The sequence below is a fragment of the Sceloporus occidentalis genome, unplaced genomic scaffold (genome assembly GCF_023333645.1).
Source record: "Sceloporus occidentalis isolate IW3139 unplaced genomic scaffold, rSceOcc1.0.p SCAF_4, whole genome shotgun sequence".
NCBI classification, from domain to species: domain Eukaryota; kingdom Metazoa; phylum Chordata; class Lepidosauria; order Squamata; family Phrynosomatidae; genus Sceloporus; species Sceloporus occidentalis.
This window is the reverse complement of record NW_028316984.1, coordinates 13,924,278-13,939,070: the sequence shown is the minus strand read 5'-3', so window position 1 is coordinate 13,939,070 and position 14,793 is coordinate 13,924,278. Positions and strand designations below refer to the sequence as shown.

Genomic DNA, 14,793 nt, shown 5'->3' with positions numbered 1-14,793 from the left:
TCCTCAGGAGCCTAACACCATTTCTTTCTCCCTCTCCGAAGTGGAGCCTCGACGGTTTTGGGGGCTGTGAGGATCGAATTAGAACCCAGAACCCTTGGACACGGTTCCCCCCTCGGGGAGAGACAGCCAGCTCCGCAAGAAGGGAGGCTGAGGGGAAGAGTCCCGAGGCGAGAGCAGCGCCGTCGAAGAAAAGCGAGGGAGGAGGACGCTGGCTGAGAGTTCCCTCTCCTTTCTCCTCATGGGCTGAAGAAGAAGACGAAGAAGACACCACACACAACGCTTGACTCTTTATTTAAGACGTTTTTATTGTTTATTTGTTTGTTCCATTAAGGGCTCAGGCGGGGCTCCTTCCCTGAGGGGAGCCTTATTCGAGTCTGTGGAAAGAAAGAGAGAGAGAGAGACGGCTGAGGAAGAAGAAGTAGCAAAAGGAAGAGGGAAAGAAAGATCGTTTTGGAACCATCATCATCATCATCATCACCGCCGCCCCCTTTTTTGAAAACACGAGAACCGTTGGGCTGCAGCAAAAGCGGCGGCGGCGCCGGCGGCGGCGCGCGCTCAAGTCCGGCGCGAGCTTTTCCGATCGCAGTCTCGCGCGCCGCCGCCGCCGCCGCCGCCGCTGTTGCTCTTGCTGCCGCTTTTGCCGCTCTTGCTGCCGGCGGGGCGCGCGGCCCCATGCAGAGTGTGCTGGGCTGCAGGAGGAGCATCAATTGCAATCGCAACAGCGCCCCCTACAGTCTGCCCCCGCTGCGGCCGCTTGTTCCGAAGTGGCTCCGAAGTGGTGCCTGTGCGGAGGCGGCGGCGGCGGCGGCGGCGGGAACGCTGGCTCCCGCGACGGCGACGACGACAGCGCTGTGGACCCTGAGAGCGGCGCTGCTGGAAGCCCCGCCCTCGCGCGGATAGAGGTCCCAGCAGCAGCGACGGAGGAGGAGGAGAATGAGGGGGCGGGGCCAGCAGTGGCTCCTCCCCCTGCTGCTGCTGCTGCTGCTGCTCCTCTGAGGAGCCCTAAGTCCTCCTCCTCCTCCTCCTCCTCCTGGCGCTGGAAGAGGATGTTGCGCCTGGCGGCGGAGGTGCTGCTCCTGCTGGGGCTGCTGCTGCTCACGCTCCACATCACCGTCCTCAGGGGCAGCCCCCCGGAAACGCAGAGCCACGCGGGGAGGCACGCCGCGGGAAAGGACCCAGGAGGAGGCAGCAGCAGCAGCAGCAGCCACAGGCAACAGGTGAGGCAGCCAAGGAGAGACACAGACATCGGCACACACGGGAGGGGAGGGAGGGAGGGGCTCGGATTGCCCTCTGGGTGAGCACTTACATACACACACACACCATATGTAGTACAGTATATGCATATAGTGTGTGTGTGTATATATATATAATGTATATATTACACACTATATATATATATATATATAATGTATATACATCATGTAGGTATACAGATACACTCCATATATATATATATATATATACACATGTAGTATACACACACACACATATATATACACATATATAATTTATGTATATTCACACACTGTATGTAGTACAGTATATATATATATATATATATATATATATAGTGTATGTATACACACACACACACACACTACAGTCACCTCTTTGAACTTGCAGGGACCCCCCCCCCTGCCATGAGTTCAAAATGTAGCACAAATTCAAGCCCCATAGGCTTGAATGGGGCAAGTGCATGTGGGGCATGCGCTCCATTAATGTTAATAGCAGTCTGTATACAGACACACCCTCTGTATAGAATATACATATAGTATACATATATATTATGTATACCTATATACAGTGGTCCCCTGCCTTACATGGGGATCTGTTCCAGACCCCGCCACATAAGGCAAGTTCCACCTATGCTCAAGACGTATTGACGATAGGAAACCATGTCCTATGAGGAACAACTTAGGGAGCTGGGGATGTTTAGCCTGGAGAAGAGAAGGTTAAGAGGTGATATGATAGCCCTGTTTAAATATTTGAAGGGATGTCATATTGAGGAGGGAGCAAGCTTGTGTTCTGCTGCTCCAGAGAACAGGACATAGTGGAGCAATGGATGCAAGCTCCAGGAAAAGAGATTCCACCTCAACATTAGGAGGAACTTCCTGACAGTAAGGGCTGTTCAACAATGGAACACACTCTTTCCTCAGAGTGTAGTGGAGTCTCCTTCCTTGGAGGTCTTTAAGCAGAGGCTAGATGGCCATCTGTTGGGGATGCTTTGATTTTGATTTCCTGCATGGCAGAATGGGGTTGAACTGGATGGCCCCTGTGGTCTCTTCCAACTCAATGATTCTATGAGTACCCAGTGGTGCAAGTGTCATGGGTGCACACACCATTCATTGAATGGCGCTTATGCTGGAAGCCACATAAAAGGGCACCTGTGTATGGCACAGGTGCATTGTATTACATATATTATGATGCAGTGGTTCAAGTGGTTAAGAAACTGACTCTGTTGATTGCAAGATCAGCAGGTTGGCAGTTTAAGGCCCAGGTGCTGTATGATGGGGGTGAACTCCTGTCACTAGTCCCAGCTTCTGCCAGCCTAGCATTTCTAAAGCATGCAAATGCAAGTAGATAAATAGGCACCACTTTGGAGGGAAGATAACAGCATTCTGTGCAGTCATGCAGGCCACATGAGCACCAGAGCAGTCTTAGTAACAGAGAAGAGCACCACCCCATATGACTTGACAACCTTGTCAACAGGAAATACCTTTACCTTTGTACAGACACACACTGCATATAGCATGGATTTACATATATACACACAGACACACTTTATACACACATATACACTATATATGTATAATACACACACACACACTATGTGCATATGTATGTATGCATATTAATGTAGATCGTCAAGCTTTATTTGAGAGCCAGCATGGCGTAGTGTTTTGCGTGTCAGACTGCAACTCTCGAGACCAAGGTACAGTTCCCATCTCAGCCATGGAAACCCAGTGGGTGGCCCTGGGGAAGTCACACCCTCTCAGCCTCAGAGCAATGGTCTCCCAGAGTCCTAATCCAATGCTTTAATTGTGTTGTTGTTAATTGCTCTTGAGTCCTCCACTCATGGTGACCCTGTGGACGAGACATCTCTAAGACCCCTCATCCTCCACTGCTCTGCTCAGGTCCTGCAGGCCCAGGCCTGAGACCGTCCTGATTGAGTCTAGCCATGACTGAGTTAAACCATAGCTAAAGGGGAAACCTCCTTGCCATCTTCTGTAAGGGTGTGTGTGTGTCTTGAGGAAGGACTAGATCCTGTAGAGGTTGTTAGGACCTTTCCTTTGGCCAACCACTCTGCCAAAGGACAACTTACTAAGGACCCTCCAGTGCCTGGCAATATTACCTGCTCCCTATATTGGGGGGAGAGACTTCAGTCCAAAACACACTGCAGAAAAAATCCATTGAGACAACTTTCCTTGGCTCAATGCTAGGATAATTTCATGAGACATTCAGCCTTCTCTGTCAGAGACCTCTGGTGCCACAACAAACTACAGTTCCCAGGATTCCCTTGCACCGGGCCAGGGAAGTTAAAGAGGTCTATAGTAATTTTTTAAGGTTTTGTTTTTTTCAGTCACCTTCCACATGTAAAGCATGTGCACTGACACTGAGCTGTGGCACTCTCCTCAAAGCATGCTCTGCCACTCAGCTACAGCATTTTTTCTCCCTTACGCCCCTTCCAAATCAAGAAAATGATCCAGTTTTATTACTCATGATCGAATAAATGAGGAGGAAAGGTGTATGAACTCAGCCCTACAGAACTCATGTATGGGTTGAGAGGGGAAGAGACAAAATGAGAGGGAGAGTGGATGTTTTCTTTTGCTGCTGTTGGGTAGGATAAAATCTGCGTTAGAGCCAGAAAAGAAACATATGTTCTAATATTTTGATAGATTGAAGGGACTGGTACTCTGCTATTCAAGCTGGTTTTGCACCTCAGATCTTATACAGGTTGAGTCTCTCTTATCCAAAATGCTTGGGACCTGAAGTGTTTTGGATTTTGGATTGATTGATTGATTTTGAATACCTGGATTTTGAATAATGAAATATGTTGGAGGTGGCACCCAAGTATAGACATAGATTTAATTTATATTTCATATATGCATATACAAATAGCCCAAAGGTAGTCTTATAAAATATTTTTAATCATTTTGTGCATGAAACAAAGTGTGTGTACATGTGACTAGACCATAAGAAAGCAATGGTGTCACTATCTCAACCATCCATGAAAAAGGTTTTCTGGAATACCTTGGATTTCAGAATTCCAGATAAGGGAAACCCAACCTGTACCTGATATTAAAGTCCTTGATTCTTGCACAGATGTGAGAATTGTTGTACCCTTGGTGTTACACCTTTCAGTTCCTGTCCAGCACAAGGGTGGGAAAAGTGTAGGTCCCATTTGCAGCCACCAAACCTCCACATACCTCTCGAAAACAGGCAGAAATGAACCACAGATCATCACGAACTGCTAGTCATTACTTCTGGAAGTTTTGGGTCCACCTCCCTGGTCACTTTGAGGTGTAACTTTTGGCCAAAAATAGGGCGATTCAGTCTGCAGTCAGCAGCTTCTGTTCAGTGAAGAATCCTTCTTAGGAAGAGAGTTATCTACAATCTGATCAAAGCTGTCACTAATATTTCAAGGGAATAAGAGGAAGTGGGAATCCCGTGTATGAGTGACAGGTGTTGCAAAGCTACTTTGGGAGAAGTATCTGTTTGCCTTCTAATCTATGCACCTATTTTCAGGTTGAGAATAATAAACATTGGACCATCCTGATAGTATGCCGTTTTCTAATTTTTACCATTTAAATAACTTAATTTAGACAATTTTAAAAACTGTCCTCAAAAAGCAATATTACATGACCTTTCATTAATGTATACAGGTATGATGCTGCAAGAAAACATAACTTATCACACACACACACACACACACACACTGGTTAAATTTATTCCTCCTTCAAAATTAATAAATGCTGTCCTCATTTGTTTTTCATTCTGGATAGGTGTTACTGAGTTTGTGCAGATGGGTTAGAGGAAGTACACATTTCTGCTGCAAAGTTTCAGCCTTCAAAAAGGCATTAAGCGCTGATATTGTGCTGGGAGAATAACAGCTGCCTCCTAAACTGTAAGGACACAGCAAATATAATGTTCTGGCCAAAAATATCTTTCTTCATTCAGTCCATATGCATTTACCATTGGCTTCTCCTGTAAGGATGGAGATAAGTATTCAAAGCTCTAGTTTATACGGACTAGTTTTTCCTTGAAAAAAGAAAAAGAAAATAATAGGTTTAATTATATCCTAACTGAAAGTATGTTAAGCAGTGGTTCCCAGCTCTCAGTCCATCAGGTACTTTGGATTTCAGCTCCCAGAATCCCTGATTCTTGGCCATGTTTGAGAACATCTAGTTCTCAAGGTTGAGAGCCACAGTTCAGGGGGGAAGGTATTTAATATAGCAAGGCTAGGCTTTCTTAATGGTGGCTAGAAGGCTCAGTGCCAAACTTCTGCTCCGTTATGAGAAAAATTAAGTTCCACAAACTGCTCTTATATGAAGAGGACACAAGTCCTTTTCAGTGTCCATGGACAATAAACACCTCTGGTTAGAGCAACCTCATGGCCTGCCCACAGTCAGTAGAAGATTGAATGAAGGTCTGCATGCAAACAAGTTATGTATCTACAGCACAGTTAGCACAATACTGTACTGCTGAAATGTTTTCTGTATCAAGCATGGCATTTGAGTATAAAATGCATGCTGTCATAGTGATAGTTCTTGAATGTGTTTGGTGTAGGGGGGAAGAAAGTAACTAGCCCTTGCCTCTAATGACAGCCCCCTTAGCTGTCTATTCTCCTGTTGGGAACAGCAGACTGACATTTCAACCCCACTCTTAGTGATGATCTCCAGTGCAAAAATCAGATTTTTGTGATCCCTGCATATACCCTGCACTATTGAATATGTAGGAATTGTGAATACAAATCAGTTAAGAATGGGTAACTCTGGGTTCTGCGTTTGTAACTGTAATCATGAATTCCAGCCAGAAAAAGAAACAGATAAAGTTACCAAGGAAAGGCACACAGCAGAGTTCTAGATGCAAACAGTTTTCAGTGCCTAACCCTCTATAATGCTAACAATTGGGGGATTGAAGGAAAATTTCATGGGGAGGGAAATTCTTATGGGGTGTTGTGTCCTTATTTTTATACACACACCCATTACTACACTCCTGTAGTACAGTAGTATTTTCAAGAGGAAGAATTATTAGGGTAGACACTTAAACTTCCCTCCATGCTTTAAATACAGGCACCACACATAGTTTCCCGTTCAAGTTCGCGTCCTTTGATGGCAAGGTGTAATTGCCCAAAGAATAAGGGAATCCTCTGGTTGCTTTTCTGACGTTTGCTGAAGTTTGAGCAGTTTCTCATACTAAACCCAGGCTGACTTTGCTGTTGTTGCAGAACCCCAGACCAGGCTCTCACTTTCCATCAGTGTTAAAAGTCCACTTGATGCGGGAAGTTTTGCCTAAGTACGAATCATGTGTGCTGAGTACCAAGTAATAAAAGCAATAGTTTCTTGTCAGTTGTTGTATAACGCTTTGCCTATCTATTTTACGAATGCTATCAAGATGGCTAGCTCTAATATTTTTTATGAATTATGCTTTCTTACGGGCTTCTGATGTGACAGAGGATGATGTTCTGTGGATTGATCAACTGGAGACATTGTCGTGTGTTGTTTTTTTAATGAAGCATTAGGTACTATTGGAATAACCTTGAATTTGCCTTTCTTGACAAGGCAGTAACATAATGAGCAAAACAGCTGAGCAAATCAAAACACAAGTTTTTGCATTTTCCCAAAGGAATTCCTTATATACCCTCCTGTCTGGAAGTGAGGAGCAGTGAACTGACTATTTACGTTCTAATGAATACAAAAGGCAGGTTCTTATTTGACACCAGTGTATGTATTTATGCATAGACTCCTGAATTCATGAAATTTCTACCATTTCACATAAAACTATAAAATGAAATGTCTGCAATAAAGTGACCATGTAGGGCTTAGTGGTCCACTTGATCTTTTTCATCACATTCTGCCATGTGTAGCAATGCAAAGTTATATATACTTCCTGACTGAATTGGTTTTGAAGCTCTGGATTTTGGGAGAACAGAAAATTGAAGACATTAAGGGCAAAGAGTATATCGGGTATCACCCTAAGCTTCTAAACAGATGGAAACATAATTTACTTGTTCTCTAGCCAAAAGTATAGGAATCTGCCCTAGATGTAACTTTCGAAATAGAACCAAATGGATCCTTTTTGGCCTCTACTAACTCCCAGTGTTCTAATATTCCTAGAATGGATTTTGGTTTCTCTTAAATCTATCTTGTTACCTATGTTGTTCTGTGCTATGATAATCTGGTCTTTTGAAATGTGTCTTTTAAACAGATAAGGAAACCCTTCTCGTCCTCCAAACTAATAGTACTAAGCAGATGGCTAATGGCCTTAGTCATAAGATGGCTAGGGGCTTACCTGATCCGCAGTTATCTGATTTACATAGTGTTAGGTTCTGTGTCTCTCCATAGTTTTTCTGAGGAGTTTTATGAAAAGTGGGACCTAGCTACTCTAAAGGCACCCGATCCTGCTAAGCAGAGTCAACCCTGGTTAATACTTGGATGTGACAGTGCCAATGAATACCAGGTGCTGTAGGCTAGTATTCAGAGGAAGGAACTGGCAAATCACCTCTGAGTATTCTTTGCCTAAGAAAACAGTATGAAATTCATGGGGTTGCCATAAGTTGAGAGGCAACTCGAAAGCACATACACACACATGAAAGGTGGCAGGTGTTCAGAAGTACTGCAGAACTTCTCTCTGTGTGTTTTGTTCTTGTACCTTACTTGGTGTTTATGAGTGATACTTGTTTGGACAAACAAAGTACTTCCTAATCTGTGAAGCAATTTGTTTTGGTAGTGGGGCAAGCCTTCCTTCTTAAACTTAAAAGCAATTATAATTATGTACAAAAAGTACTGCCAAAATATTCCTCTGTCACACTCAAAGTTCCAGTGATGGCTTCAGGATCTTGGCATGTTGAAAGTCTGCTTTGAATCTTCATCTGGGCGGTTGTTCTGCACTCTTTTTTAAAAAAAACAGTTTGATGTCTTTCCAACTTAACTACCTTTTCTTGGATTTTTTGCCATTACTTCCAAATAAATACTGTCACCATAATGTCCCAGTTGTTTGATGTGCTGTTTCTCTTAAATAGGAACCTTGAATGTAGTAATGACAAGTGAGGATGAAACATTAAAACTAGTTAAAACATGTTTATGCTGTCTTCTTAAGCAAAGCTTGTTGAAGATGTGACACGGATGAAGTAGGAACATACCAACTTATACTGAGCTGATGTCTAGATAATGCATTTAATGCTTGCACAAAACCTTGCAGCCTAGCAGTGTGGGTCTGTTCTACATGTTGAGTTGTAATGTAGGTATAATGTTCTCGGAGCCTAAGGTCAGAGTCTTTTTCACCACTGTGTCCTCAACCATTTTCCTACACTGGTGTAGTTATATCAGTTTACTTGTCCAACAATATCTTGACCGAAGAGTATAAGACATTCAGATGCCTGCATGGATATCAGGCAAGTTGGAATGTGGAAATATTATCTCCAACCATGTGTATGGATTGAATGTGTATTTTAGATACTGCAACCTTACAACTTTATAATCCTTACAAACATATCAAAGGCCCTATACAGACAGGCCAAAATAAAGCTGATTCAGGTCACTTTGGAGGTATGGTGTTTCAATGATGCATGTGTCCTAAGAGTCTGGAAGCTGCACCAAAGCTGCACTCCAGTCCTTAGGACTAGAGCATGGCTTTGGCATGGCTTCCGGCCTCTTAGGACACATGTATCATTTAAACAGCATACGTCCAAAGTTACTCGAAGCAGGTTTATTTTGGCCTGTCTGTATCAGGCCAAAGTCACCCAACTGGGGAGCAAGGAAGAGACTTAGGAGAACAAACTTCTGAGGAACTTTCCCCAAAACAGTGTGATTTAGAATATTCCACATCACACTGTTTTGGGAAAGGTTCCTCAGAAGTTTGTTGAGGTTCCTATGAATTTATACCTTGTACTGTATAAGGTTAATTATTTAATTATTAAGTAGTTATGGCACTGTTTGCATGGGTTAGGGGAACCAATTTTTTTCCAGGTAATAAATCATTCTTTATTTGTCTCCTGCCATAGAAAACTAAGCAGGGAGTTATTATCAGTCCCACATTATTGATGAATTTTTGCTTGGCAACATTTTTGGAAAGGGGAAAGTATTGGATGATCATCTGTGTTAGTTATTTTGCAATGTTGGAGACTCTTTGACATACACAGCCCAAGGCTATACAAGTCTACTCGTAAGTAAATCCCATTCTGTTCATGGAGGTTTACTCCCATCTACTTGCACAAGATTAAGGCCTGTTACAGACAGCCAAAATAAAGCTGCTTCGAGTCACTTTGGAGGTATGGTATTTCAATGATACATGCGGCCTAAGAGTCCAAAGGCCGCACCAAAGCCATGCTCCAGTCCTAAGGACTGGAGTGCAGCTTTGGTGAAGCTTCCAGACTCTTAGGACTCATGCATCATTGAAATACCATACCTCCAAAGTGACTCGAAGCAGCTTTATTTTGGCTGTCTGTAACAGGCCTAAGTCAACAATGTTCCTGCTGTTACTCAAAATGCAGTTAAAGAAACTCGGGCAAGTATGAAATTTGCTTTATTGAGTAACTACCTAAAACATATAAGATTTGGATCTTAATTGGAAACATATTCATGTTGCAGAACAGATGGTAATTTGGATTATTAAATCAAGCAGAGCTAGAAAGGTTAAAACTTTGAAATTGTACCTGCAAATAGGCTAGCATATGGTCAAGATGCATTAGAGTCACTAAAATATGTTTCAGCAAAGTAGAGCATCACTGGCTGTGATGCTTGCTTGCTATAGGATGTCTATGAAGGTGTTGCTGTTGGTTAGAGATTATCTGGTCTGGATAAGTGTGTTGGATATCCCGATAAACTGTTTGCTATGAATGCATTAATCCTTGTTCATTTGTTTTGTTTTTAAAGGAAATTTGAACAGAAACCACAACTTTCTTAATGACTAACAGCATGAGTGAAACTTCATAATAAAACCAAAAAGTAGTTTTACAAATGATTAAGCCTCTGGTTCAAGGAGTTTCTCCGTTTTAAATACTTGGCAAGAATTAATTTAATTTAGGCGGTCTGGGCTTCCAGAATTAAACAAGTTGGTCTTGTTGTTATTCAGGGTCTCTGCTGGTGGGGACAGTGACACTGTTCCTTCTTCTTAGCCAACTCATGTTTGCATAGTAAGGAACCATAAGGTTGGACCCATTCATACAGTTCTTGTTTTCACATTTTACCTGAGAAAACATGGATCCACATGCTGCTGCAGAAACATATGAACTCTTCTGGTACTCATGTGTGTTATATTATAGGAGAAGAAAGGGGGAGGAAATTATTTTCCAAGTAATGACAGCCATAGTATTTGGACAATTGCAAGCCATGTTCCAGCATTGCCTTTTTCCAGTGCTGGAAACACTGACTATACTCTTCTTTAATACAAAACAGTTCATGTTTATGGCTAACCATCCCTGTTTACTTTTATATCTGCAGAAACTTTTTTTTCTTTAGACAAAGTTGAATGAACTTTTCCTGTTTTAAATCTTCCTTGTCAGAACAGGGCATTCTTTCTTCATTCACATCTTGTTCATGTATTGTGACATTTTAAAGAAGAGGTTTACAGTTGTTTTCTGAAAAAGCTGACTGATAGAGACAGCTAATAGTTGTTGTTTGTAAGCCCCTCTCTTCTTTGGGCTCTAGATTTCCCAATAGTTCAGGAAATGTTGGGGTATTCTTTTTCTGGATTTCACACGTTATAATATTTGTTTTGGCTACTGAGTCCAGAAAAACCAACATTTTGGCCCATGTTTGTTGCTTTGTATTTTACTACTCCTGATCTTCGTGTTTCTTTTCAACCATTCTTATTTCTCCCTTGAGGTGTGATGCAAGCATGGTTTCTAACTGTTACTTTCATGAACTCAACACTTCCCCCTATGTGCTCTTCTGCCAGTATCCACATTCCCTGCCTCTTTTTAAACATTTCTTGGTGTGTGTATGGTCATAATATTAAAGTGATATAATTTATACCACTTTTACACTATGTTTATTTAATTTGTATCCCACCCATCCGCATGGGACCCAAGCCGATTTATAGAAAATTAAAACAAAAGTACAGCTAAAACATATTTTACAGTTCTTTAAAAAAAAATAAACAGTTTTATTTAAATGACTAAATTAGAAGTTTAAAAACATATTAAAGCATTGTAAAAAGAACAACAGTATAAAACAACCCATTAAAAGAGCCTTAAAACTCTAAAAAGAAATGGGGAAGAGCCTTCAACCTGGTAACCAGAAGGTATTCTCATTCCTGTCAGGCACATTATTTCTATTTTTCATTTCTAATTTTCTATGTAATATTTAAGGGTGGCAGTTTTTGTTTTGCTTTGTTTTGTTTTAGTAGTCATAGGCCCTGTCTGCACAGGTCAGAATACTTCAGGGTAGCCTGGCCCCACAGTTGCCCCAACCTCCCCCTGTTACCTGGCCCTCCATTCTCGCACCACAGTGTCTGAGCCTATTGGCATGTCTGCCATGGGTCACTCGCTTCTGAGGTCAGAATGAGGTACCCAACCTCTATCATGTGGCTGGGCGCCATGTTCTGATCTCAGAACAAGCGATTTGTGGCAGCAGCAGATACACCAGGCAATTCAGCGGGACAACCATGCAGACAGCCTTGGCACTACAGGAATTGGGGGCTCTGGATCATCCCAGAAGATCTGGAGTAACAGGTATGTTTGTTAAAACTGCTTTAAGGGTGAAGTTGAAGGCTTTCATGGCTGGCATCCATAGTTTTTGTAGGTTTGGGGGGCTATGTGGCCATGTTCTAGCCAGCCACAGATGCTGGCGAAATGTCAGGGAAAAAACTCTTCTAAAGCATGGCCACATAACCTGAAAAAAGCCTCAAAACTATGTTTTAAGGGTGTTATACCCCGGTTCTAGTGTTGAATGTACTGGACATTATCCATACTGCTCACACCAGGACTGGGGTTTGGGATGTGCATTGTCTGAACAGGATAATGCCAGAATCAGATTGGGGGAAATGGGTCTTTTGGCCCATGCAGGCAAACCCACAGTGATAAAATACTAAAAGGCTGCACTGGATTCTGGAGCAGATCATTAAACAGAGTCTGCGAACATTTAGAAGGCAATTCAGTAATCACAAAAAGTCAACATGGGTTTCAGAGAAACAAATCATGCCAGACAAATCTGATCTCTATTTTTGATAAAATTAGTAGCTTGCTAGATGAAGGGAATGCAGTGGATATAGTATATCTTGATTTCAATAAGGCCTTTGACAAAGTTCCCTATGACATCCTTGCAAACAAGCTTGTAAAATGTGGGCTAGACAACGCAACTGTTACATGGATTTGTAACTGGTTGACCGGCCAAACCCAAAGGGTGCTCAACGATGGCTCCTTTTCATCCTGGAGAGAAGTGACCAGTAGGGTCTGACAGGGGCTTGTCCTGGGCCCAGTGCTATTCAACATCTTTATCAATGACTTGGAGGACAAAATTGGGGGAATACTTATCAAATTTGCAGATGACACCAAATTAGGTGGAGTAGCTAATACCCCAGAGGACAGGATCAAAATTCCAAATGACCTGAACAGACTAGAAAGCTGGGCCAAAGTTAACAAAATGAAATTCAACACGGAGAAATGTAAGGTACTGCACTTAGGGCAGAAAAATGAAATGCACAGATATAGGATGGGGGACACCTGACTGAACGAGACTACATGCGAGAGGGATCTAGGAGTCCAAGTAGACCATAAGTTGAACATGAGTCAACAGTGCGACGCAGCAGCTAAAAAGGCCAATGCGGACAAGTATAGCGTCTAGATCAAGGGAAGTAATAGTGCCACTCTATTCTGCTTTGGTCAGGCCTCACCTGGAATACTGTGTCCAGTTTTGGGCACCACAATTCAAAAAGGATGTTGAGAAAGGAGCGTGTCCAAAGGAGGGCAACTAAGATGGTGAAGGGTCTGGAAACCATGCCCTATGAGGAATGCCTTTGGGAACTGGGCATGTTTAGCCTGGAGAAGAGAAGGTTAAGAGGTGATATGATAGCCCTGTTTAAATATTTGAAGGGATGTCATATTGAGGAGGGAGCAAGCTTGTTTTCTGCTGCTCCAGAGACTAGAATGCGGAACAGTGGATGCAAGCTGCAAGAAAAGAGATTCCACCTCAACATGATGAGGAACGTCCTGACAGTAAGGGCTGTTCGACAGTGGAACACACTCCCTCAGAGTGTAGTGGAGTCTCCTTCCCTGGAGCTCTTTAAGCAGAGGCTGGATGGCCATCTGTCGGGGATGCTTTGATTGGGAGTTCCTGCATGGCAGGGGGTTGGACTGGATGGCCCTTGTGGTCTCTTCCAACATGGCCACTATAACTCTAAAAAGAAAGGGGTGAGGGGAAGTCAATCATTCAGTCGGAAAACTGTAAGTCAAGTGAAAGAGAAAAGGTCAGCAGATTTCTGTGGCAAAGATCATGCACCACATTTGAAATGTCATCAGTGGGACTTCCCAAAATACAGTCGGAGCAATTGGGACAATGGATATAGGTGTGTGACATTTACCCCAGCCTCTAGATGAAACTTCTGGAAAGAAATAGTTTCTTCTTCGTGGTCGTAGGAAAACACATGGTAGCCATTCCGTTATGCCTAGCAGGAGCATCCCTTGCAAACTTTTTGTAGGTAGCATTGCTAGATTCCTTGTTAATGTTTCTCCAATGCTTTTCCACCATGATTAATTTAGTGCAAGAATGACCGGGCTGAAACGTCAAAACAAGAAAATATTTTTGTACAAGTCATGTATCTTTGTTGGGGTTGGAGTTGGTCTGTTTGTTTTTAAAAGCTCTCTAGATTCTGCCATGTGTGCTGGGCAGTTTAACCTTAAATAAACTAGGGCAGCAAATACCAGCAGAACTTTGACCTAGTTCAGGGCAGGGGCATCTGAAAATTGGGAAATCGTGTTTGTGGTGTTGCCTGCAGCATCCATGGCTGACAGTCTGCTGCTGACTCACCGAGAGGTCTGACACCATGGGCAGGAATTAAGGAATTGCTGCCTTTCTACAGGCAACATCTGGCTACCCTAATTTATCCTGGAACAAATGGTTACTAGATTTTGGGGGGAAGGGGATTGTCTTTGACTTTTGGAATTCTGGAAAAATACAGTTTGTTTTTACTCATTCTCAGGTGATGCATTCAGCTACAAGCAGCAGGTGAGTGCTCTTCTTAGCGTTTTTTTAGAACCCAAGGCTGAATTTTAATCCCAGAGAAATCATTCTGTATGGAGCCTATACATACATTAAAATGTATGGGATTTTAAAAATTAAATTCAGAAACATCGAGATGCATTTGAAGAGTCAGAAACACTTAGATCACCACACTCTTTTAGGTCTCCAGAATCCTAGTAAAATGTAAAACACAGATTTTGTTGCTGTTAGAGGTTAAGGATGAAAGTTTATTTAAATCTTTTCTATTTTATTGAGTTATTTATTTACTTTGCTAATGTCTGCCTTGCTTTCTTAATGCAGGAGATAATTCCATCTGTGCTGTTTCAGGGTATCCTCATCCCCATAAAGTCTAGGTCCATGGTACCCAAAAGCCAGGCTTACTTATTCTGGCAGA

The 14,793-nt window shown here is 42.6% G+C and overlaps 1 protein-coding gene across 1 annotated transcript in view; it reads left to right on the top strand.

Annotated features, from left to right (window-relative positions):
* The first annotated feature begins 827 nt into the window (after positions 1 to 827).
* Positions 828 to 14,793, top strand: part of LOC149313525 (isthmin-like) — a 57,077-nt gene continuing 43,111 nt past the window's right edge. The window contains exon 1 of the mRNA XM_089519252.1: positions 828 to 1,217. Within this exon, the coding sequence (XP_089375378.1) occupies positions 1,047 to 1,217 (171 nt within the window). The 5' untranslated portion in view covers positions 828 to 1,046. The remainder of the gene's footprint in view (positions 1,218 to 14,793) is intronic.